This window comes from Lampris incognitus, chromosome 8, assembly GCF_029633865.1.
Source record: "Lampris incognitus isolate fLamInc1 chromosome 8, fLamInc1.hap2, whole genome shotgun sequence".
Taxonomy (NCBI): Eukaryota; Metazoa; Chordata; class Actinopteri; order Lampriformes; family Lampridae; genus Lampris; species Lampris incognitus.
The window spans coordinates 2,276,065-2,298,223 of NC_079218.1; the positions used below are offsets into that span (position 1 = coordinate 2,276,065).

The following is a 22,159-nucleotide window of genomic DNA, read 5'->3' on the forward strand; positions in this document are numbered from 1 at the left end:
TAACCATTTGTGTTGCAAACACCAAATGAGATGACTGACTGTATTCTGTTCTTCTGAAGGGACTCCTGATGAGATGGAGAGGCAGATGAGAAATGAAGGAGGCTCATTGTTGGTCTTCCTGGTGACTTGCCTGATCCTTTCTCTGTTAGTGGTTGTCATCTTTTTCGTCATCAAACTCAGGTCGGCACACATCCGCTGGAAAAGAGGTAATAAGATGTGTATTTTTGAAGTGCAGTTTCTTTTAATCTGCTTCATCTCAGTTCAACACACCTTCACCTTAGAAAAAAATAATTTACATACTCTGTAAGGGTAATCATCTATCTATCTATCTATCTATCTATCTATCTATCTATCTATCTATCTATCTATCTATCTATCTATCTATCTATCTATCTGTCTGTCTATCTGGAGTGGTTATGGGGCTACATAATTCCCCTTAATGAGCTGGTAGGAACGTTTGTTTACAGCTGCTGTTTTCTCGGTTCGGGTTTACAGTGACACACTTCCGCTGCGCGGGTTTTCGTGTGGTCGTTGTAATGGTGGAAGGAAGAAATGGTGCACGTTGTGTAGCCGAAAGAGAAAGTTGTCACGACTCCTGCTTGAGCTCCTCTACGCTGGTGACCCCGACGTTTGTCTCTTGGTAGTTATCAGAGACAATCTTTCAGACGAACATGGTTGACGAAATCACCGCGGTTTCTCTCAAACTGCCGGAGTTCTGGGAGTCATCGGCAACGACATGGTTCGCCCAGGCGGAAGCGCGGTTTGCTCTCCGCAAGATAACGGACGATGCTACTAAATACTACTACGTGGTATCAGCGCTCGGGTGTTGGACTGCAACTAGAGTGGTGAGTCTCCTTACAAATCCTCCGGCGGCAGACAAATACAAGGGGCTCAAAGACCACCTCTTGAAGAGTTTTGAACTTTCCGACGCCGAGAGGGCCCACCGCCTCTTTTCTCTGCAAGGCTTGGGTGACAGACGCCATCCGAGCTCATGGACAAGATGCTGAATCTGCTGGGACCGGCGCACACACCGGATTTCCTCTTTGTCCTACTGTTTCTGCGACAACTGCCTGCTCAGGTGCGGGCCGCTTTGGCTAACACCAGCATTACCGATTGCCGCAAGCTAGCTGAAGAAGCTGACAAGTTCTTCCTGGCCAGCCAACAGCAGCACTGTGCGTCCGCGCTCACCCCTGCCCACCCCCACACTTCACCACCTGGTGACTCCATGGTGGTCGCCGCGGCAACCCCCGGTCGGAGACAGGAGCCCGGCTTGTGCTTTTACCCTGCAAAGTTCGGGGCCAAGGTGAAAAAGTGCACCTCCCCGTGCAATCTCAGCTCGTCGGGAAACGCCAAGGCCGGCGCTCACTAGTGGCCATGGGCGTCGGCGTGGAGGACAGCAGGCTACTTTTCCCGCGAGACTCCATCTCGGGGCGGCGTTTCCTATGCGACACTGGGGCGCAGAGGAGTGTCGTACCTGCATGGAGTGTGGACGCCCTGTCGGGCGCTCACGGCCCTCCCACGGAAGCTGCTAACGGCAGCTCTATCCGTACGTACGGCACGAGGCACATTGACATGTGTTTTAACGGACAGCGGTTCAGCTGGGATTTTGTCACCGCCGACGTGGCATTTCCCCTCCTCGGTGCAGATTTCCTTTGTGCTCACGGGCTGCTGGTGGACGTCAGGAATCGACGCCTGATTGACGCCGTCACCTTCGCTTCACACGCGTCTAAACTCAGCGATACAGGCTCCGTCAGGCTGTCCAGCATGCTCTCCAACGAGGACGTGTTTCTCCATCTTCTCTCCGAGTTCCCTGACCTCACTCAGCCCACATTCTCGTCATCTACGGCCAAACATGGGGTTGAGAACCACATCGTCACCACCGGCCCGCCGGTGCACGCCCGAGCTCGGCGCCTCGACCCGACCAAGCTCTCTGTCGCCAAGGCGGAGTTTGAGAACATGGAGCGCCACGGCATCGCTCCAGCAGCCCGTGGGCTTCACCCCTCCACATAGTGCCTAAGCCTGGCGGTGGGTGGCGTCCATGTGGTGACTACCGTCGGCTCAATGACGCAACAACACCGGACCACTACCCGATCCCTCACATCCAAGATTTCTCCGCCCACCTGGCTGGGAAAGTGACCTTTTCCAAGGTGGACCTCGTCCGTGGATACCACCAGGTGCCCGTCCACTCCGCGGATGTCCCCAAAACGGCTGTGACAACTCCGTTCGGCCTGTTCGAGTTCCTGCGCATGCCGTTTGGGCTCAAGAACGCCGCGCAGTCCTTCCAACGCCTCATGGACTCAGTGTTGCGGGACCTGCCTTTCCTCTTTGTGTACCTGGATGACATCCTGGTCGCTAGCGCCTCCGTGTCCGAGCACTTGTCCCACCTCAGAGCCCTTTTCGAGAGGCTCAGCCTGCACGGCTTGATAGTTAACCCGGCGGCCAAATGCCAGTTTGGTCTGAGCACCATCGACTTCCTGGGCCACCGGGTCACCAAGGACCGGGCGGCCCCCTTCTATCTAAGGTGGAGGCCGTCGCAGACTTTCCACGCCCACACACGGCCCAGTCCCTCCGGGAGTTCATTGGCATGGTGTCCTTCTACCACCGGTTCATCCCCGGGCTGCCGATCTCCTCCGCCCCCTATATGAGGCTCTGAAGGGCACAGCCCCCAAACACGCCGTGGACTGGTCTGCAGAGAGGGACACGGCTTTTAAGGATGTGAAGGCCGCCCTGGCTGACGCGGCGATGCTGGCACACCCTGTGGCTGGAGCGCCCATCGCCATCACGACGGATGCTTCGGACTACGCTGTCGGCGCGGTTTACGAGCAGTGGGTGAGCGGCGCGTGGCAGCCGCTTGCCTTCTTCAGCCGGCAGTTGAACCTGAGAGAGCGCAAATACAGCACCTTTGATGGTGAGCTGCTTGGCCTTCTCCTCGCTGTTAGGCACTTTCGTTTCCTCCTGGAGGGCCGTCAGTTCACGGCTTTCGTCGATCACAAACCGCTGGTGTTCACGATGGCCAAGGTGGCAGAGCCCTGGTCAGCCCGCCAGCAGCGACAGTTGGCCTACATCTCAGAGTTTACCACCGACGTGAGGCATGTCGCTGGGAAGTCCAACCCGGTCGCTGACTGTCTCTCCTGGGCCATCGCTGGTGCCGCCCATTTGGGACTCGACTACAGCCAGATGGCGGCTGACCAGGCCGCCGACCCAGGAGTGCAGGCATGCAGGACCGCCGTCACAGGGCTGCAGTTGGAGGATGTGGCTCCTGTGCGACGTCTCTATGTGTCAGCCCCGCCCCGTCGTTCCGACTGCTTGGAGGCGGCGGGTCTTCGACGCAGTCCATGGCCCGTCTCACCCTGGCAGAAAGCCTTCACAGAGGTTGGTGGCGGCAAAGTTTGTCTGGCATGGACTCAGACAGGATGTGAGGGACTGGGCTGACACCTGTGTGGAGTGCCAACGCTCCAAAGTGCTCCGGCACGTCAAAGCGCCCCTGATACCTTTCACGGTACCTGAGAGGAGGTTCGACCACGTGAATGTGGACCTGGTAGGCCCCCTACCCCCCTCCAATGGTTTCACATACCTGCTCACCATGGTCGACTGGACCACGCGATGGCCAGAGGTCGTCCCACTTTCGTCCACGACAGCGCCTGAGGTTGTCCGAGCGTTCATCGGAACCTGGGTCGCCCGCTTTGGCACCCCATCTGACCTCTCCTCGGACAGAGGGCCGCAATTCACGTCAGCGCTCTGGGAGGCGATCGCCGCGGGTTTAGGGGTGAGGCTCCATCGCACCACAGCGTATCACCCTCAAGCTAATGGATTGGTCGAGAGGTTCCATCGCTCGATGAAGGCCGCATCACGGGCTACCCTCAAGGACGACTGCTGGGTCGACAAACTGCCTTGGGTCATGCTTGGGCTCAGGACGGCCCCAAAGGAGGACCTCCAGTCCTCATCCGCCGAACTGGTCTACGGACAGCCACTTCGGGTCCCGGGGGATTTCCTTCCCACCGCCACAGCTCCCTGGTCCGCCAGCTGCCAAAGGACTGCGCTGTAGGAGGAAGCCAGGGCTTTTGCACCGGTCCCCACTTCTCAGCATGGCGGCTCTCAGTCCTGTGTCCCCACGGAGCTGCGGTCGGCGGAGTATGTTTTCATCCGTCACGACGCGCACCGCGGTCCCCTGCAACCACCCTACGACGGTCCATTTCGGGTACGGGACCCTGGAGATAAGCACTTTGTGGTGGAGGTTGGCAGCAGGCTGGAGCGGGTTTCTGTGGACCGCCTCGAGCCTGCTCACCTGGACTTAGACCGCCCTGTTGATCTGGCCCTGCCCCCACGGCGGGGGCGCCCCCCGGCTCTGCCCCCCTCCCCCAGCGAGCCGCCCCCTGCTTCCCCAGCCCCTCCCTTTCCCCGGTCCAGCTGTGAGGACTCTGCTGCTTTGCCTGCGGTTAACCAGCCCCCAGCTCCTGTTCAGCGGAGCCGTTGGGGCAGAGAGATCCGCCCCCCTCGCCACACTGACTTTTCCTATTAAGGCGAATTCTGGGGGGACGTGTGTAGTGGTTATAGGGGTACATAACTCCCCTTATTGAGCTGGTAGGAACATTGGTTTACAGCTGCTGTTTCCTCGGTTCGGGTTTACAGTGACAAACTTCCGCTGCGCGGGTTTTTGTTGTTGTTGTAATGGTGGAAGGAAGAAATGGTGCACGTTGTGTAGCCGAAAGAGAAAGTTGTCACGACTCCTGCTTGAGCTCCTCTATCTATCTATCTATCTATCTATCTATCTATCTATCTATCTATCTATCTGTCTATCTATTATGTCAGGTCAAAACGTGCATTGGTTTTAATTTGAAACTTGACTCAGTACCCAAAATATATTCAAAGAATTAACCACGTATTTTTTTCTGGCTTCTGCTTGGTTTGCTTATAAAGAAGTTTGTCTGTCTGTGTGTAGTATATAGATATCTGCTGTCTGAATGTGTTCAATTGAATAGAAATACATACATCGCCGGACACAGACTGCCACATACAGTAGCTGTGCTGAAGTTTATGAGGGATATCTCGCATATTAAGAACATTTAAGATATCATGACAGTTTTCTTTGTCACAGAGAATGAAGAATCGGAACAGTCGGTGGAAAGCAGTAAATCAAAATCAAGCAGTGAGGAGAGACAATTCCAAAGCCAAAGACACAAAGGTACCTAATATGAGACTAGTTCTCAGCCATTAGACCAAAAGAAAAGCTGAAAAACACGTGTTCATGAACACAATAAAGGTGCTGGGCATTAAACGGTTGTCTTTGAAATGTTCTTTCTTGCAGGGCTTTTCAACAGCGCGTTCACACAGTATGTTGCTGAAGAGCCAGGAGAGAAAGCCGCTGCAGCAGCAGGAGCAGGAGGAGCAGCAGGAGCAGGAGCAGGGAGCAGGCCACATGAGGCTCCTCCACCTCACGTCGCTTCTAGCTCCGCTACAAATCACATTAAGGAGACAGAACTTTAATGTTTACTGATTGTGGCCAATACGTGCAGCCAAGTGTCGATGTTTCTCATGCTTACTGTGTGGTGTGTAACTTCAGTGCTTCTAAACAAAGCTGTGCTGGGTGCCGTTTTCTGTAAAAAGGGCTGTGTTTCATTGAAATGGAAATGTTTACTTAGAAAATAATGGGTGAACACGTCGCCTGTAAATGTGCAAATAAAATATATTTATAGAATACAAAGAAAGATGCCAACTCATGAGTGGTTAATACCATGGAGGAAGATGTGCTAAGACGTTCCTGAAGTTTTGGAAATTCCAGGTAATTCCGGACGCGCCCACGGCACACCACCACCACCACCACCAGGAAACCATGCGGCGTCACACGTCACGCGCCTTGTTTTCCTCCCACGCGCATTTCAGGAAGACCCGCCCTACTTTGCATCTGATTGGCTAGTATTCGTTCCGTCGTTGGGTTGGTTAAAAATTAGGGTTAGCCAATTAAAGGCACATTATAGGGGCGGGTCTTGGCGGAGTGCTGCGGATAACGGAACCAGGATGGGGCGGGATCATGAAAATGATTGGTTTGCTGTTGAGACGCGTCGAAAGCTGGTAATATGATTGGCTGCTTGCCGAGCATATAGAGGCTCCCGTTAAGCGCTTCTGTCTTTCTCCGTTAGTGTCGGGACGGTCGCGGCCGAGCTTCACCTCTGCGCAACCCAGCCTACCACCAGATCTCATCCTCGGCTCAGCTACTTGGTAAGGCCCCTTTTCTCTGCCGACGACACAAGCGGCCGTGTGGCGCAATGGCGAAACAAAAGGTACCGCTGAAACGACGTGTGGTGAAGCGGCCTTGGTTGCTTACGCGGCCTCAGCGGCCTTAGCCTCGTTGGCCGGCTGGGAGACGTAGCGGTGCGCTTCGGCGTGGAAATGTGTGGCCTGAATCTTGACGCCATTGTCTCGTTTGTCAACCGGGGTGGCGGGAAATAACCCCCGGATGTGCCGCGGTGCGCCGCGTTGCGCAACGCGGCGAACGCGGCGCACGGCCGGCCTCCTCCAGCCGGAGCGACGCGGCACGGCCGGCCCCCTCCCGCGGCCGCGGGAGGACGTTCTGGAACATTCTGTTACGTACAACGCGTGGCCCACTCACGTGGTCGGGCCCACGCAATCAGCGTTGACGCGGCCACTGATCCTCTCTTCTATGTACCGAACCCGAGTCGCACTTTCACAGCGGGTCTTCTTCGTGCTGCGTCTTGCATGGACGCAGGTTCTGTCAGAACGGGTACCCTAGCCCTGCCTATACATGACGCTAGGCAAGCGGGCCAAACGGAAACTTCCTCAGCGCCATTGGCCTGAGTCGTTATAGTAACTCGCTCTGCGGAAGTTCCGGCCGTACCGCCACAGCACATCCCTTCCGGGGGTTGGCGGCTGGGCAGCCGCTCCATATGCAGCAGTGGCCGGTAAAGGGGCCCTGCAGTATAGCGTTCATATCTTCAGCAATGCGCTTGGGCACTGACATGATGTAAGTCTGCTTTAATCGCTTTTCCCTTTGAGGAATTTAAAGTAAAAAAAAAAAAAAGTGAACATGGATCTTGCTCGTAGCGCCCCCCAGCGTCGGGAAGTAGCTGTTTCCTTGTGTATTTAGTCTAGTCATTGCGGTTAAAGTGCATTTACTGTAAACTCATCCTGTTGCCCTTTGACACACGGAAGACTTGACTAAGTACACGTATGTTGGTGCAACTGCTATGTAGTTTTTTTTTTTAAGGACCTTAGGGCTGTGGTTGTATGGGTACAATTTTGTCACTCGTAACTCAACCCCAACCCCATCAGTTAGAGGCCATGATATTTTAATATTAAATTTCTGTGTATTTCAGAAACTATGTCTAAGGGACCAGCGGTCGGCATTGATCTTGGGACCACCTACTCCTGTGTGGGTGTGTTCCAGCATGGCAAAGTTGAAATCATTGCCAATGACCAGGGCAACAGGACCACTCCCAGCTATGTTGCCTTCACTGATTCTGAGAGGCTCATTGGAGATGCAGCCAAAAATCAAGTTGCCATGAACCCCACCAACACAGTCTTTGGTAAGGTCGATTTTTTTCCCCCTTCTTTTTATTATATCTTGCTATTGTGGCAATCCATAATGTAAAACCTAAAACAGAATGAATATTGTTTAAGAAACAGCCCCCAATAGAGTTTGATAAATCACATGGTCCAGAGCTTTCATCAATAGCTGGATCATATGGAGATATGCTTACACTTTCTGCTGTTGAACCGATTGTGTTCTTGCAGATGCCAAAAGGCTCATTGGCCGCAGGTTTGATGATGGAGTTGTGCAGTCGGACATGAAGCACTGGCCCTTCAATGTCATTAATGACAACAGCCGCCCCAAAGTACAAGTGGAGTACAAGGGTGAGTCGAAGTCCTTCTACCCAGAGGAAATCTCTTCAATGGTGCTGGTGAAGATGAAGGAGATTGCAGAGGCCTACCTCGGAAAAGTAAGGTTTATCACTGTAATTTTGTATTTTTAGTGTGTAGGGATGGATCAGAATAGTTGACCAATAGGTGACTAATCAACCGCTATCAATTTTTTTTTTTGTATCCCAATTCTTGGTGGATCTGAGTAGATTTTCTCAATCCAGCAGATTAGATAAATTCACGCAGATTAATCAAGCAGTTTGGCAAGATCACTTTTTGAGCTGCTCAGGCAACCTCCTGACTAGTTGACTTGGGGGGGGGGGGGAATTGATTCTGCTCATCCACCTGTAATGTGTTAACCCGTGCTTTGTTGCTTTCTCTTTCCAGACAGTAAACAATGCAGTCATCACTGTGCCAGCCTACTTCAATGACTCCCAGCGCCAGGCAACCAAGGATGCTGGTACGATCTCAGGCCTTAATGTTCTGCGTATCATCAATGAGCCAACTGCTGCTGCCATCGCTTACGGATTGGACAAGAAGGTGAATGGCTAACTGTACCTAATTGCTGTAGTCAAAATGACAGGTGTCAGAAGAACAGATGCTGAAATCTTGAGTTTTAAAAAGGCAGTATTGACTTGTGGTGAACTAAGACATTTTACCTAATTGCAGGTTGGATCTGAGAGGAATGTTCTCATCTTTGATCTTGGTGGTGGTACCTTCGATGTGTCCATCTTGACCATTGAAGACGGTATCTTTGAGGTCAAGTCTACTGCTGGAGATACTCATCTTGGAGGAGAAGATTTTGACAACCGCATGGTCAATCATTTCATCGCCGAGTTCAAACGCAAGTACAAGAAGGACATCAGTGACAACAAGAGAGCCGTCCGTCGTCTGCGCACCGCTTGTGAGAGGGCAAAGCGCACCCTGTCTTCCAGCACCCAGGCCAGCATTGAGATCGACTCCTTGTATGAGGGTGTTGACTTCTATACCTCCATCACAAGGGCCCGCTTTGAGGAGCTCAATGCTGACCTCTTCCGTGGCACCTTGGACCCAGTAGAAAAGTCCCTCCGTGATGCCAAGATGGATAAAGGGCAGGTCCATGACATTGTTTTGGTTGGTGGCTCCACCCGTATCCCCAAGATCCAGAAGCTGCTGCAAGACTTCTTCAATGGCAAGGAGCTGAACAAAAGCATCAACCCTGATGAGGCTGTGGCCTATGGAGCTGGTAAATGTTAACAGATTTCCTTGATTAAAGTTTTCAAAAGTTGAACAAAAGAAGGATCCACAGCCAATATGATCTGTTCCCAAGACTTATTAGTTCCTTGTATCTAGCTGTCCAGGCTGCCATCCTGTCTGGTGACAAATCTGAGAATGTCCAGGACCTGCTTCTTCTGGACGTCACCCCTCTGTCCCTGGGTATCGAGACAGCTGGAGGTGTCATGACGGTGCTGATCAAACGTAACACCACCATCCCTACCAAGCAGACCCAGACCTTCACCACCTATTCAGACAACCAACCTGGCGTGCTCATTCAAGTGAGTACATCAGATAATGCTGCGTATGAATACCTCTCGCTGTGATGACGTTTATTCTGCCATTCGTAGTTTCCGCCAGAGGTTGCAAGACCAATGATGGTCAAGAACCTTCCTTAGATGTCTGAGCGAATGAACTTAATTAATCTGTAGCCGGCAGTTTACATCTGGTCAGAGTTGCTAATGTTAGATGTATCAAACAGGTTTATGAGGGCGAGCGTGCCATGACAAAGGACAACAACCTGCTGGGCAAGTTTGAGCTGACAGGAATCCCTCCTGCTCCTCGTGGTGTTCCTCAGATTGAGGTCACTTTTGATATCGATGCAAACGGCATTATGAATGTTTCTGCTGTTGACAAGAGCACTGGCAAGGAGAACAAGATCACAATCACCAATGACAAGGGTAAGTAAAGGAAAATGTGCTGCTTGAACTAAACTAGTTTGCTTGTTATAGGTTGAGGATCACTCACCTCATCACTTCTGTTGCAGGTCGTCTGAGCAAGGAAGATATTGAGCGTATGGTCCAGGAAGCCGAGAAATACAAGGCTGAGGATGATGTCCAGCGTGATAAGGTGTCTGCCAAGAATGGCCTGGAATCATATGCTTTTAACATGAAGTCCACTGTGGAAGATGAGAAGCTTGCTGGCAAGATCAGCGACGAGGACAAGCAGAAGATCTTGGACAAATGCAATGAGGTCATTAGCTGGCTGGACAAGAACCAGGTAACAGTCTCTCCCATTTGAGGAAAAGGATATGAAATGTGCATCAGAATGAGATGATGTTGTTATTGACAATTGCTTCTGCTTCCATACAGACTGCAGAGAAGGATGAGTATGAGCACCAGCAAAAGGAGCTAGAGAAGGTGTGCAACCCCATCATCACAAAGCTGTACCAGAGTGCTGGTGGGATGCCAGGTGGGATGCCCGAGGGTATGCCCGGTGGCTTCCCTGGAGCTGGTGGTGCTGCTCCTGGTGGTGGATCCTCTGGACCAACCATTGAGGAGGTTGATTAAACATTCCACCTCTTCAGTAGCTTCCTCCCCAAAATGAGTTCGGAAACTATGTAAGCCTCTCATAGCTAGAGTTGCATTGCTCAAGCTAGAGTGTTTAAATAAAATAAAATAAAAAAAATCTGGGTTCAGTATTCATATTGCATCTGTTTGTTTCACAGAAGGGAACAAATTTGTTTGCATTTAAACTTCACATTTTATGGGAAGATTTTATATCTGGAATGTCAGCTGTCTCAGTACCTAGCAAAAAATAAATTGGTGACCCTGTTGTCCCTGTCTGGTTATTCAGTGTATGTGGGGATGGGAGTGTGTCGGGGGGGACTGTCTGGTTGTTTTCATGGGGGTGGGAAGTGGTGGTAGAGCTTGCATGATGTTTATTTGATTCTCATTTCTGCTTTTAAACCTGGTAACTTAGTCTCTTGGATAGTAAGAAGCCCATATTCAAAAAAATTCCTGGTTTTAGGTTGGAAATTGTGCTTGGAATTCTAAATACAAGTGTTGAAATTGTCAGCATTTGAGATGTTTATTGTGGAGTCAGTTATGTGCGTTTCTGCAATGTAAACCTTGTATTTACAGTCTTGCAATAGTCTATGCAGCTGTATTTACAAATCCTGCTGCTTGGTTTGACAATGCAGCTGCATATAGACTGTTTGGGACCATCTTTGTTATCTTACTGATACTAATTTTAGACAAGTCTCTTGAGTTTTTGAACAATCTCCATTCTAGCCCAGTGTTGGAAAGGGCAGCCCTATGTGATCTATGCCATAGTTTGGACACAAAGTATAGCTGACTTAATGGAATTGTTGAAACATTACAAACTTTAAAATCCTTGGTTGCAAAAAAATGTCAAGCCCAAGTCAATGTTGCCCCTGCAACAGCACGATTGTTTTATTTTTTTTTAACTCGATGGGTTCACAGTACATAAGGACAAATATTAAAATGGAAATGGCACCACAAAATGATAAGGTAAACTTTATAAGGGGGACTGCACATGCTTGAAGTATGCACATACCTATGCTGGAATGTCAGGTCGTGATTCAGACACAGATGGGTCCATACTGAAGAGAAAAATACAACACAGGACAGCAACACAAAATATAGCTACCAGCAGTCCACAATGATTAAAAGCTATACAGACATTTGTTCCAATGTTTCCAGAAACAGGAGTACCTTGAGTCACTTTGTCGGCTCAGTTAAGAGCATTATCATTACACTCTTGGAATCAATTAATCGACACAAATTTGTACATAAAATTCCTCAACGCAGCATGAAAAGTGGGAACATTACTAGTCACACACTCATGACTTGCACTTGTCCATCTTGGAGGCTTGAGCAAGACTCTGAACGCATCATTATACTATGCTACCTGCAGCGTTTTCATTGTTGCTTTGCTGTAACTGCACCACAAGTGGGCAGTATAGAGTGGAGTACAGTAGGCCCTAAAAAGAGCAGCGTTAACGTCATCCGGACGTGTGGAGGACGTCGGAGGAACGGACTCGCGTCTGTTGTATAGCCAGGAGCGTTGGCGCCATCACCAGTGTGAAAGAAGTACTGCCAGACTCGCTCAGCGCCGTGTGGAGTATGCACGAGGTTAAAGGCTTCATAAAGCCAAATGTCTCGCTACTGTGCGGTTATTGTATGTTTCAATGAAATGTTTTCATGTAAATATGGATTTACTGGACCGGAATGGTTTCCCACAGATGTTTCTTTACTATGGTTGGTGAACCCAGAACCCTCTGATCATTTATATTCTGCGTCGTTTCAAATTACGATCCGAATTGCTTAAATGTCAAGAGTTACGGACACGTGTGATGACCTGGAGGTGATCTTTAGTAACGGACATACACATAACGGTGATGACACGTGTGATGACCTGGAGGTGGTCTTTAGTAACGGACATACACATAACGGTGATGACCTGGAGGTGGTCTTTAGTAACGGACATACACATAACGGTGATGACCTGGAGGTGGTCTTTGGTAACGGACATACACATAACGGTGACGACACGTGTGATGACCTGGAGGTGGTCTTTAGTAACGGACATACACATAACGGTGATGACACGTGTGATGACCTGGAGGTGGTCTTTAGTAACGGACATACACATAACGGTGATGACCTGGAGGTGGTCTTTAGTAACGGACATACACATAACGGTGATGAAGTGGAGGTGGTCTTTAGTAACGGACATACACATAACGGTGACGACACGTGTGATGACCTGGAGGTGGTCTTTAGTAACGGACATACACATAACGGTGACGACACGTGGGATGACCTGGAGGTGGTCTTTAGTAACGGACATACACATAACGGTGATGACCTGGAGGTGGTCTTTAGTAACGGACATACACATAACGGTGATGACCTGGAGGTGGTCTTTAGTAACGGACATACACATAACGGTGATGACCTGGAGGTGGTCTTTAGTAACGGACATACACATAACGGTGACGACACTTGACCGGAACACGTCACGTTAAGCTTCTCCCCAGCTGGCTCCAGTCTTCTCAGTGCAGTGACGCCATATGTATGTGCATAGTCTTGCCCGGCGGACGGCGGCGGCCGTGGGCAGCAGGGCACGGCAGCTATAAACCGCTACATATCTTGCGGGGAGGGAGGGGGGGGGGGTCTATCTGGCGTCTCTATCTGGCGTCTCTCGCTCCATTGCTCTGCGTCGTTGTTCGCTGCTGTGCGTTTGTCTGCGCCTGGACACACGTAATGAAACTAACGTGTGTCCGTTACTGAAACATATAAATCAGACACGGAAGTACAGACGAACCTCACAGCCGCGCTATTACGCATGCGCCAAGCCTCCGCGTGTTTCGACTGTGTACGGTTACCTTAGCAACCGCTTGCACTATCGAGCGGTGGCACAAGATGGAGACTGGTGAGTAGGTGACGGCGAGGTTCACTTTAAAACATTTACAAGATGTTGTTTTCAAATGCCACCCGTTCTCATCCGTACCTTATGCCTGTGACATATATGTTAATACTAATAACAACAATAATAGTAACAATAATAATCGGTGGTTGAGTTTGTTTTCTTTGATTTAGCTATGATTCGTGCGTCGTTTGACTGAATACTCCATAGGCAGTCCTGACTGCTGGAGCAAAGTCCTGACTGCTGGAGCAAAGTCCTGACTGGTGGAGCAAAGTCCTGACTGGTGGAGCAAAGTCCTGACTGGCGGAGGAGAGTCCTGACTGGTGGAGGAGAGTCCTGACTGCTGGAGCAAAGTCCTGACTGGTGGAGGAGAGTCCTTACTGGTGGAGGAGAGTCCTGACTGGTGGAGGAGAGTCCTGACTGGTGGAGGAGAGTGCTGACTGGTGGAGGAGAGTCCTGACTGGTGGAGGAGAGTCCTGACTGCTGGAGGAGAGTCCTGACTGGCGGAGGAGAGTCCTGACTGCTGGAGCAAAGTCCTGACTGGTGGAGGAGAGTCCTGACTGGTGGAGGAGAGTCCTGACTGGTGGAGGAGAGTCCTGACTGCTGGAGGAGAGTCCTGACTGGCGGAGGAGAGTCCTGACTGCTGGAGCAAAGTCCTGACTGCTGGAGCAAAGTCCTGACTGGTAGAGCAAAGTCCTGACTGGCGGAGGAGAGTCCTGACTGGTGGAGCAAAGTCCTGACTGCTGGAGCAAAGTCCTGACTGGTGGAGGAGAGTCCTGACTGCTGGAGCAAAGTCCTGACTGGTGGAGGAGAGTCCTGACTGGTGGAGGAGAGTCCTGACTGGTGGAGGAGAGTCCTGACTGCTGGAGGAGAGTCCTGACTGCTGGAGGAGAGTCCTGACTGCTGGAGGACGCATGTTTAACGCAACGAGCTGGAACCAGCAGACAGTATGATAGAGGCACTAGCAATAAGCTATATTATAAGTATTGAGGGATGCTGCGAGTGGACTGTGATGTTTGCGGATGACATTGTGATCTGTAGTGAGAGTAGGGTGCAGGTGGAGGAGAGCCTGGAGAGGTGGAGGTATGCACTGGAGAGAAGAGGAATGAAAGTCAGTTGGAGCAAGACGGAATACCTATGTGTGAATGAGAGGGGGGACAGTGGAATGGTGAGGATACAAGGAGTGGAGGTGACGAAGGCATATGAGTTTAAATACTTGGGGTCAACTGTCCAAAGTAACGGGGAGTGCAGTAGAGAGGTGAAGAAGAGAGTGCAGGCAGGGTGGAGTGGGTGGAGAAGAGTGTCAGGAGTGATGTGTGACAGAAGGGTACCAGCAAGAGTTAAAGGGAAGGTTTACAAGATGGTTGTGAGACCAGCTATGTTGTATGGTTTGGAGACAGTGGCACTGATGAAAAGACAGGTGGAGGTGGAGGTGGCAGAGTTGAAGATGATAAGATTTTCATTGGGAGTGATGAAGAAGGACAGGATTAGGAACGAGTATATTAGAGGGACAGCTCAGGTTGGACGGTTTGGAGACAAAGCAAGAGAAGCAAGATGGAGATGGTTTGGACATGTGTGGAGGAGAGATGCTGGGTATACTGCGAGAAGGATGCTGAATATGGAGCTGCCAGGGAAGAGGAGAAGAGGAAGGCCAAAGAGGAGGTTTATGGGGGTGTTGAGGGAGGACATGCAGGTGGCTGGTGTGACAGAGGAAGATGCAGAGGACAGGAAGAGATGGAAACGGATGATCCGCTGTGGCGCCCCCTAACGGGAGCAGCCAAAAGTAGTAGGAGTAGTAGTAGTAGTAGTAGTAGGAGTAGTAGTAGTGAGGGATGCTGTGACAATCTGTGCAGCGTTTTCTCTCTGCCTCTTCACAAAATCCTTCCCTCTGGCTTTTAAGATCAAATACTTTACAAGCTCAGTCGTACACAAACAAGTTTGCCTCGCTTTCTTTATTTTAAATATTATACACACACCCGTATAGCTTTATTATGCATATGAAAATCATGTTCCTGTGTTTGCAGATCTGTGAGCTGATGGGGGCTGTCTCACTATATTCTTGACACACAACATCAGGTCTGAACATACCGTCGTCTGTTGGAATCCTGTATTCATGCTTTGATCAGCAACTTGCTCGTCCCGGGGCTCGAACCCAGGACCTTCTTCCTGTGAGGCAACCGCGGTAACCACTACGCCACTGTGCATGTACTGTGTATATATACATACACACAAACCCCAATTCCAATGAAGTTGGGACGTTGTGTAAAACGTGAATAAAAACAGAATACAATGATTTGCAAATCCTCTTCGACCTATATTCAGTTGAATCCACTACAAAGACAAGATATTTAATGTTCAAACTGATAAACTTTATTGTTTTTTGCAAATATTCACTCATTTTGAATTTGATGCCTGCAACACGTCCCAAAGAAGCTGGGACAGGGGCATGTTCACCACTGTGTTACACCACCTTTCCTTTTAACAACACTCAGTAAGCGTTTGGGAACTGAGGACACTACTTGTTGAAGCTTTGTAGGTGGAATCCTTTCCCATTCTTGCTGATGTACGACTTCAGTTGCTCAACAGTCCGGGGTCTCCGTTGTCGTATTTTGCGCTTCATAATGCGCCACACATGTTCAACGGGAGACAGGTCTGGACTGCAGGTAGGCCAGTCCAGTACCCACACTCTTTTACTACGAAGCCCCGCTGGTGGACCACCTGCAGAATGTGGCTTGGTATTGTCTTGCTGAAATAAGCAGGGACGTCCCTGAAAAAGACGTCGCTTGGATGGCAGCACATGTTGCTCCAAAACCTGTATGGACCTTTCAGCATTAATGGTGCCTTCACAGATGTGCAAGTTACCCATGATGCCATGGGCACTAACACCCCCCCATACCATCACAGATGCTGGCTTTTGGACTCTGGGCTGATAACAATCTGGATGGTCCTTTTCCTCTTTAGCCCGGAGGACACCACGTCCATGATTTCCAAAAACAATGTGAAATGTGGACTCGTCAGACCACAGCACACTTGTCCACTTTGCGTCAGTCCATCTCAGATGAGCTGGGGCCAGAGAAGCCGGCGGGCGGTGTTTCTGGGTGGTGTTGATATCTGGCTTTGGCTTTGCATGGTAGAGTTTTAACTTTCACTTGTAGATGTAGCGACCAACTGTGTTAACTGACGAGGGTTTTCCCAAGTGTTCCTGAGCCCACCTGGTCATATCCTTTACACAATGATGTCGGTTTTTAATGCAGTGCCACCTGAGGGGTCAAAGGTCACGGGCATTCAATGTTGGTTTTGGGCCTTGCCGCTTACGTGCAGAGATTTCTCCGAATTCTCTGAATCTTGTGATGATATGATGGACTGTAGACGATGAAATCCCTAAACTCCTTGCAGTTGTACGTTGAGAAACGTTGTTCTTAAACTGTTGGACTATTTGCTCACGCAGTTGTTCACAGAGTGGTGACCCTCGCCCCATCCTTGCTTGTGAACGACTGAGCCTTTCGGGGATGCTCCTTTTATACCCAATCATGACACTCCCCTGTTCCCAGTTAACCTGTTCACCTGTGGAATGTTCCATACAGGTGTTTTTTGAGCATTCCTCAACTTTCCCAGTCTTTTGTTGCCCCTGTCCCAGCTTCTTTGGAACGTGTTGCAGGCATCAAATTCAAAATGAGTGAATATTTGCAAAAAACAATAAAGTTTATCAGTTTGAACATTAAATATCTTGTCTTTGTAGTGTATTCCGTTGAATAGAGGTGGAAAAGAATTTGCAAATCATTGTGTTGTGTTTTTATTCACGTTTTACACAACGTCCCAACTTCACTGGAATTGGGGTTTGTATATATATATATATATATATATATATATATATATATATATATATATATATATATATATATATATATATATATATATATATATATATATATATATACATGCACAGTGGCGTAGTGGTTACGGCGGTTGCCTCACAGGAAGAAGGTCCTGGGTTCGAGCCCCGGGGTAGACAAACCTTGGGGGTCGTCCCGGGTCGTCCTCTGTGTGGAGTTTGCATGTTCTCCCCGTGTCTGTGTGGGTTTCCTCCAGGGGCTCCGGTTTCCTCCCACAGTCCAAAGACATGTACACTACCGTTCAAAAGTTTGGGATCACCCAAACAATTTTGTGTTTTCCATGAAAAGTCACACTTATTCACCACCATATGTTGTGAAATGAATAGAAAATAGAGTCAAGACATTGACAAGGTTAGAAATAATGATTTGTATTTGAAATAAGATTTTTTTTACATCAAACTTTGCTTTCGTCAAAGAATCCTCCATTTGCAGCAATTACAGCATTGCAGACCTTTGGCATTCTAGCTGTTAATTTGTTGAGGTAATCTGGAGAAATTGCACCCCACGCTTCCAGAAGCAGCTCCCACAAGTTGGATTGGTTGGATGGGCACTTCTTTGAGCAGATTGAGTTTCTGGAGCATCACATTTGTGGGGTCAATTAAACGCTCAAAATGGCCAGAAAAAGAGAACTTTCATCTGAAACTCGACAGTCTATTCTTGTTCTTAGAAATGAAGGCTATTCCATGCGAGAAATTGCTAAGAAATTGAAGATTTCCTACACCGGTGTGTACTACTCCCTTCAGAGGACAGCACAAACAGGCTCTAACCAGAGTAGAAAAAGAAGTGGGAGGCCGCGTTGCACAACTGAGCAAGAAGATAAGTACATTAGAGTCTCTAGTTTGAGAAACAGACGCCTCACAGGTCCCCAACTGGCATCTTCATTAAATAGTACCTGTTAGAGCCTGTTTGTGCTGTCCTCTGAAGGGAGTAGTACACACCGGTGTAGGAAATCTTCAATTTCTTAGCAATTTCTCGCATGGAATAGCCTTCATTTCTAAGAACAAGAATAGACTGTCGAGTTTCAGATGAAAGTTCTCTTTTTCTGGCCATTTTGAGCGTTTAATTGACCCCACAAATGTGATGCTCCAGAAACTCAATCTGCTCAAAGAAGTGCCCATCCAACCAATCCAACTTGTGGGAGCTGCTTCTGGAAGCGTGGGGTGCAATTTCTCCAGATTACCTCAACAAATTAACAGCTAGAATGCCAAAGGTCTGCAATGCTGTAATTGCTGCAAATGGAGGATTCTTTGACGAAAGCAAAGTTTGATGTAAAAAAAATCTTATTTCAAATACAAATCATTATTTCTAACCTTGTCAATGTCTTGACTCTATTTTCTATTCATTTCACAACATATGGTGGTGAATAAGTGTGACTTTTCATGGAAAACACGAAATTGTTTGGGTGATCCCAAACTTTTGAACGGTAGTGTATATGTCTACTACTACTTTCGGCTGCTCCCGTTAGGGGGCGCCACAGCGGATCATCCGTTTCCATCTCTTCCTGTCCTCTGCATCTTCCTCTGTCACAACAGCCACTTGCATGTCCTCCCTCACCACCTCCATAAACCTCCTCTTTGGCCTTCCTCTTCTCCTCTTCCCTGGCAGCTCCATATTCAGCATCCTTCTCCCAGTATACCCAGCATCTCTCCTCCACACATGTCCAAACCATCTCAATCTTGTCTCTCTTGCTTTGTCTCCAAACCGTCCAACCTGAGCTGTCCCTCTAATATACTCGTTCTTAATCCTGTCCTTCTTCATCACTCCCAGTGAAAACCTTAGCATCTTCATCTCTGCCACCTCCAGCTCCTCCTCCTGTCTTTTCGTCAGTGCCACTGTCTCCAAACCATACAACATAGCTGGTCTCACAACCATCTTGTAAACTTTCCCTTTAACTCTTGCTGGTACCCTTCTGTCACACATCACTCCTGACACACTTCTCCACCCACTCCACCCTGCCTGCACTCTCTTTTTCACCTCTCTACTGCACTCCCCGTTACTTTGGACAGTTGACCCCAAGTATTTAAACTCATATGCCTTCGTCACCCCCACTCCTTGCATCCTGACCATTCCACTGTCCCCCCTCTCATTCACACATAGGTATTCCGTCTTGCTCCAACTGACTTTCATTCCTCTTCTCTCCAGTGCATGCCTCCACCTCTCCAGGCTCTCCTCCACCTGTACTCTACTCTCACTACAGATCACAATGTCATCCACGAACATCATCGTCCATGGAGACTCCTGCCTGATCTTGTCCGTCAACCTGTCCATCACCATTGCAAACAAGAAAGGGCTCAGAGGCGATCCTCGATGTAATCCCACCTCCACCTTGAACCCATCTGTCATTCCAACCGCACACCTCACCATTGTCACACTTCCCTCATACATATCCTGCACCACTCCTACATACTTCTCTGTAACTCCTGACTTCCTCATACAATACCACACCTCCTCTCTCGGCACTCTGTCATAAGATTTCACTAAATCTACAAAGACACAATGTGACTCCTTCTGGCCTTCTCTATACTTCTCAATCAACATTCTCAAAGCAAACATCGCATCTGTGGTGCTCTTTCGTGGCATGAAACCATACTGCTGCTGCTGATCATCACCTCTCCTCTTAACCTAGCTTCTATTACTCTTTCCCAAATCTTCATGCTGTGGCTGATCAACTTTATACCTCTGTAGTTGTTACAGTTCTGCACATCGCCCTTGTTCTTGAAAATCGGTACCAGTATGCTTCTTCTCCACTCCTCAGGCATCCTCTCACTTTCCAAGATTGTGTTAAACAATCTAGTTAAAAACTCCACTGCCATCTCTCCTAAACACCTCAATGCCTCCACAGGTATGTCATCAGGACCAACTGCCTTTCCACTCTTCATCCTCTTCATAGCTGCCCTCACTTCCTCCTTGCTAATCCGCTGAACTTCCTGATTCACTATCCCTACATCATCCAACCTTCTCTCTCTCTCATTTTCTTCATTCATCAGCCCCTCAAAGTATTCCTTCCACCTTCTCAGCACACTCTCCTCGCTTGTCAGCACATTTCCATCTCTATCCTTGATCGCCCTAACTTGCTGCACATCCTTTGCAGCTTGGTCCCTCTGTCTAGCCAATCGGTACAAGTCCTTTTCTCCTTCCTTAGTGTCTAACCTGTCATACAACTCACCATATGCCTTTTCCTTTGCCTTTGCCACCTCTCTCTTTGCTTTACGCTGCATCTCCTTGTACTCCTGTCTACTTTCTTCATCTCTCTGACAATCCCACTTCTTCTTTGCCAACCTTTTCCTCTGTATAATTTGCTGTAATTCCTCATTCCACCACCAAGTCTCCTTGTCTTCCTTCCTCTGTCCTGATGACACACCAAGTACCTTCCTAGCTGTCTCCCTCACTATTTCTGCAGTGGTTGCCCAGCCATCTGGCAACTCTTCACTACCACCCAGTGCCTGTCTTAACTCCTGCCTGAACTCCACACAAAAGTTTTCCTTCTTCAACTTCCACCATTTGATCTTCGGCTGTGTCTTCACTCGCTTCCTCTTCTTGGTCTCCAAAGTCATCCTACAGACCACCATCCGATGCTGCCTAGCTACGTTCTCCCGTCACCACCTTGCAGTCTCTAATCCCTTTTAGATGGCGCCTTCTACATAAGATATAGTCCACCTGTGTGCACTTTCCTCCACTCTTGTACGTCACCCTGTGTTCCTCCCTCTTCTTGAAATATGTATTCACCACAGCCATTTCCATCCTTTTCGCAAAATCGACCACCATCTGTCCTTCCACATGTCTCTTCTTGACTCCATACCTTCCCATCACCTCCTCATCACCTCTGTTCCCTTCACCAACATGTCCATTGAAGTCCGCTCCAATCACCACTCTCTCCTCCTTTGGTACCCTCTCCACCATGTCGTCCAACTCACTCCAGAATTCTTCTTTTTCTTCCATCTCACACACAACTTGCGGGGCATATGCACTGATAACATTCAGCAATACACCTTCGATTTCCAGCTTCATACTCATCACTCTGTCTGACACTCTCTTCACCTCCAGCACGCTCTTGACATACTCTTCCTTCAGAATTACCCCTACCCCATTACTCCTCCCATTCACACCATGGTAAAAGAGTTTGAACCCACCTCCGATACTCCTGGCCTTACTCCCCTTCCACCTGGTCTCTTGCACACACAGTATGCCTACCTTTCTTCTTTCCATCATGTCAGCCAGCTCTCTCCCTTTACCAGTCATAGTGCCAACATTCAAAGTTCCAACTCTCACCTCCACATGTCTACCCTTCCTCCTCTCTAGCTGCCTCTGGACATGCTTTCCCCCTCTCCTTCTCCTTCGCCCAACAGTAGCATAGTTTCCACCGACACCCTGCTGGTTAACAGTACCGGTGGCGGTCGTTGGTAACCCGGGCCTCGACCGATCCGGTATGTAAGTCTTATTTATGATCCGCATATTTGATTGGCAAAGATTTTACGCCGGATGCCCTTCCTGACGCAACCCTCCCCATTTGTCCGGGCTTGGGACCGGCGCTAAGGATGCACTGGCTTGTGCATCCTCAGTGGCTGGATTTTATATATATATATATGTCTAAACGTTGTTAATAGAGAAATGGTGGACTTTGGGAATCGACCCCAGTATGTGGTTGAATATGGTTAATGTTAGACCTCAGGGCAGGCTGTAACGTACTCACACATGCCAGCTCAGCCCTTCAAAGCTTGAGTGTGTTATGCAGCAGCAGCAGCAGCAGCAGCAGCAGCGTCCGTGTACGTGGACCCTCTGGTCTTACTGGCTAACTTCTGAAAGGAAGCACCCATGTTAGCAGGACTCACTGCTAACATGGTCATGACTGGCGCTGTCTGATGGTGAATGAGTGAGGCTGTTCCGTGGCACACGGCTGTAACAGCGCCACGTAGCGGGCACACTGGAGTAGTTCTTTTAAGTCGGGGTGAGCCGTGCACCAGAAC

General features: G+C 49.2%; 2 protein-coding genes and 1 long non-coding RNA gene across 7 annotated transcripts in view; 2 read left to right on the top strand and 1 right to left on the bottom strand.

Moving 5' to 3' along the window:
• Nucleotides 1-5,672, top strand: part of LOC130117043 (cytotoxic and regulatory T-cell molecule) — a 28,488-nt gene extending 22,816 nt beyond the window's left edge. For 4 of the 5 annotated variants that reach the window (XM_056285185.1, XM_056285184.1, XM_056285180.1 and 1 more), the window contains 3 exons: nucleotides 60-206; nucleotides 5,081-5,182; nucleotides 5,306-5,672. In XM_056285185.1, coding sequence (XP_056141160.1) covers nucleotides 60-206; nucleotides 5,081-5,182; nucleotides 5,306-5,484 — 428 coding nt within the window. In that variant the 3' untranslated portion in view covers nucleotides 5,485-5,672. The remainder of the gene's footprint in view (nucleotides 1-59; nucleotides 207-5,080; nucleotides 5,183-5,305) is intronic. The other variant, XM_056285183.1, reaches the window with a different exon arrangement.
• Nucleotides 183-5,814, bottom strand: LOC130117044 (uncharacterized). Its single transcript, XR_008810617.1, has 3 exons — nucleotides 5,732-5,814; nucleotides 5,541-5,594; nucleotides 183-195 (listed from the first exon to the last, which is right to left on the bottom strand). It is a non-coding gene; the product is annotated as an uncharacterized LOC130117044 (long non-coding RNA).
• A 264-nt stretch (nucleotides 5,815-6,078) lies between these two features.
• On the top strand, nucleotides 6,079-10,684 carry LOC130117042 (heat shock cognate 70 kDa protein). Its single transcript, XM_056285179.1, has 9 exons — nucleotides 6,079-6,216; nucleotides 7,332-7,541; nucleotides 7,750-7,955; nucleotides 8,263-8,415; nucleotides 8,545-9,100; nucleotides 9,208-9,410; nucleotides 9,611-9,809; nucleotides 9,896-10,128; nucleotides 10,221-10,684. The coding sequence occupies exons 2-9, from the start codon at nucleotides 7,337-7,339 to the stop codon at nucleotides 10,416-10,418; spliced, it is 1,953 nt and encodes a 650-aa protein (XP_056141154.1). The 5' UTR covers nucleotides 6,079-6,216; nucleotides 7,332-7,336; the 3' UTR covers nucleotides 10,419-10,684.
• The last annotated feature ends 11,475 nt before the right edge of the window (nucleotides 10,685-22,159 follow it).

Coding starts and splice junctions, on each gene's coding strand:
- LOC130117042 (XM_056285179.1), top strand. CDS start 7,337: ATGTCTAAGGGACCAGCGGTCGGCATTGATCTTGGGACCACCTACTCC. Junction 8,416..8,544: donor CTTACGGATTGGACAAGAAG/GTGAATGGCTAA, acceptor ACCTAATTGCAG/GTTGGATCTGAGAGGAATGT. Junction 9,411..9,610: donor AACCTGGCGTGCTCATTCAA/GTGAGTACATCA, acceptor TGTATCAAACAG/GTTTATGAGGGCGAGCGTGC.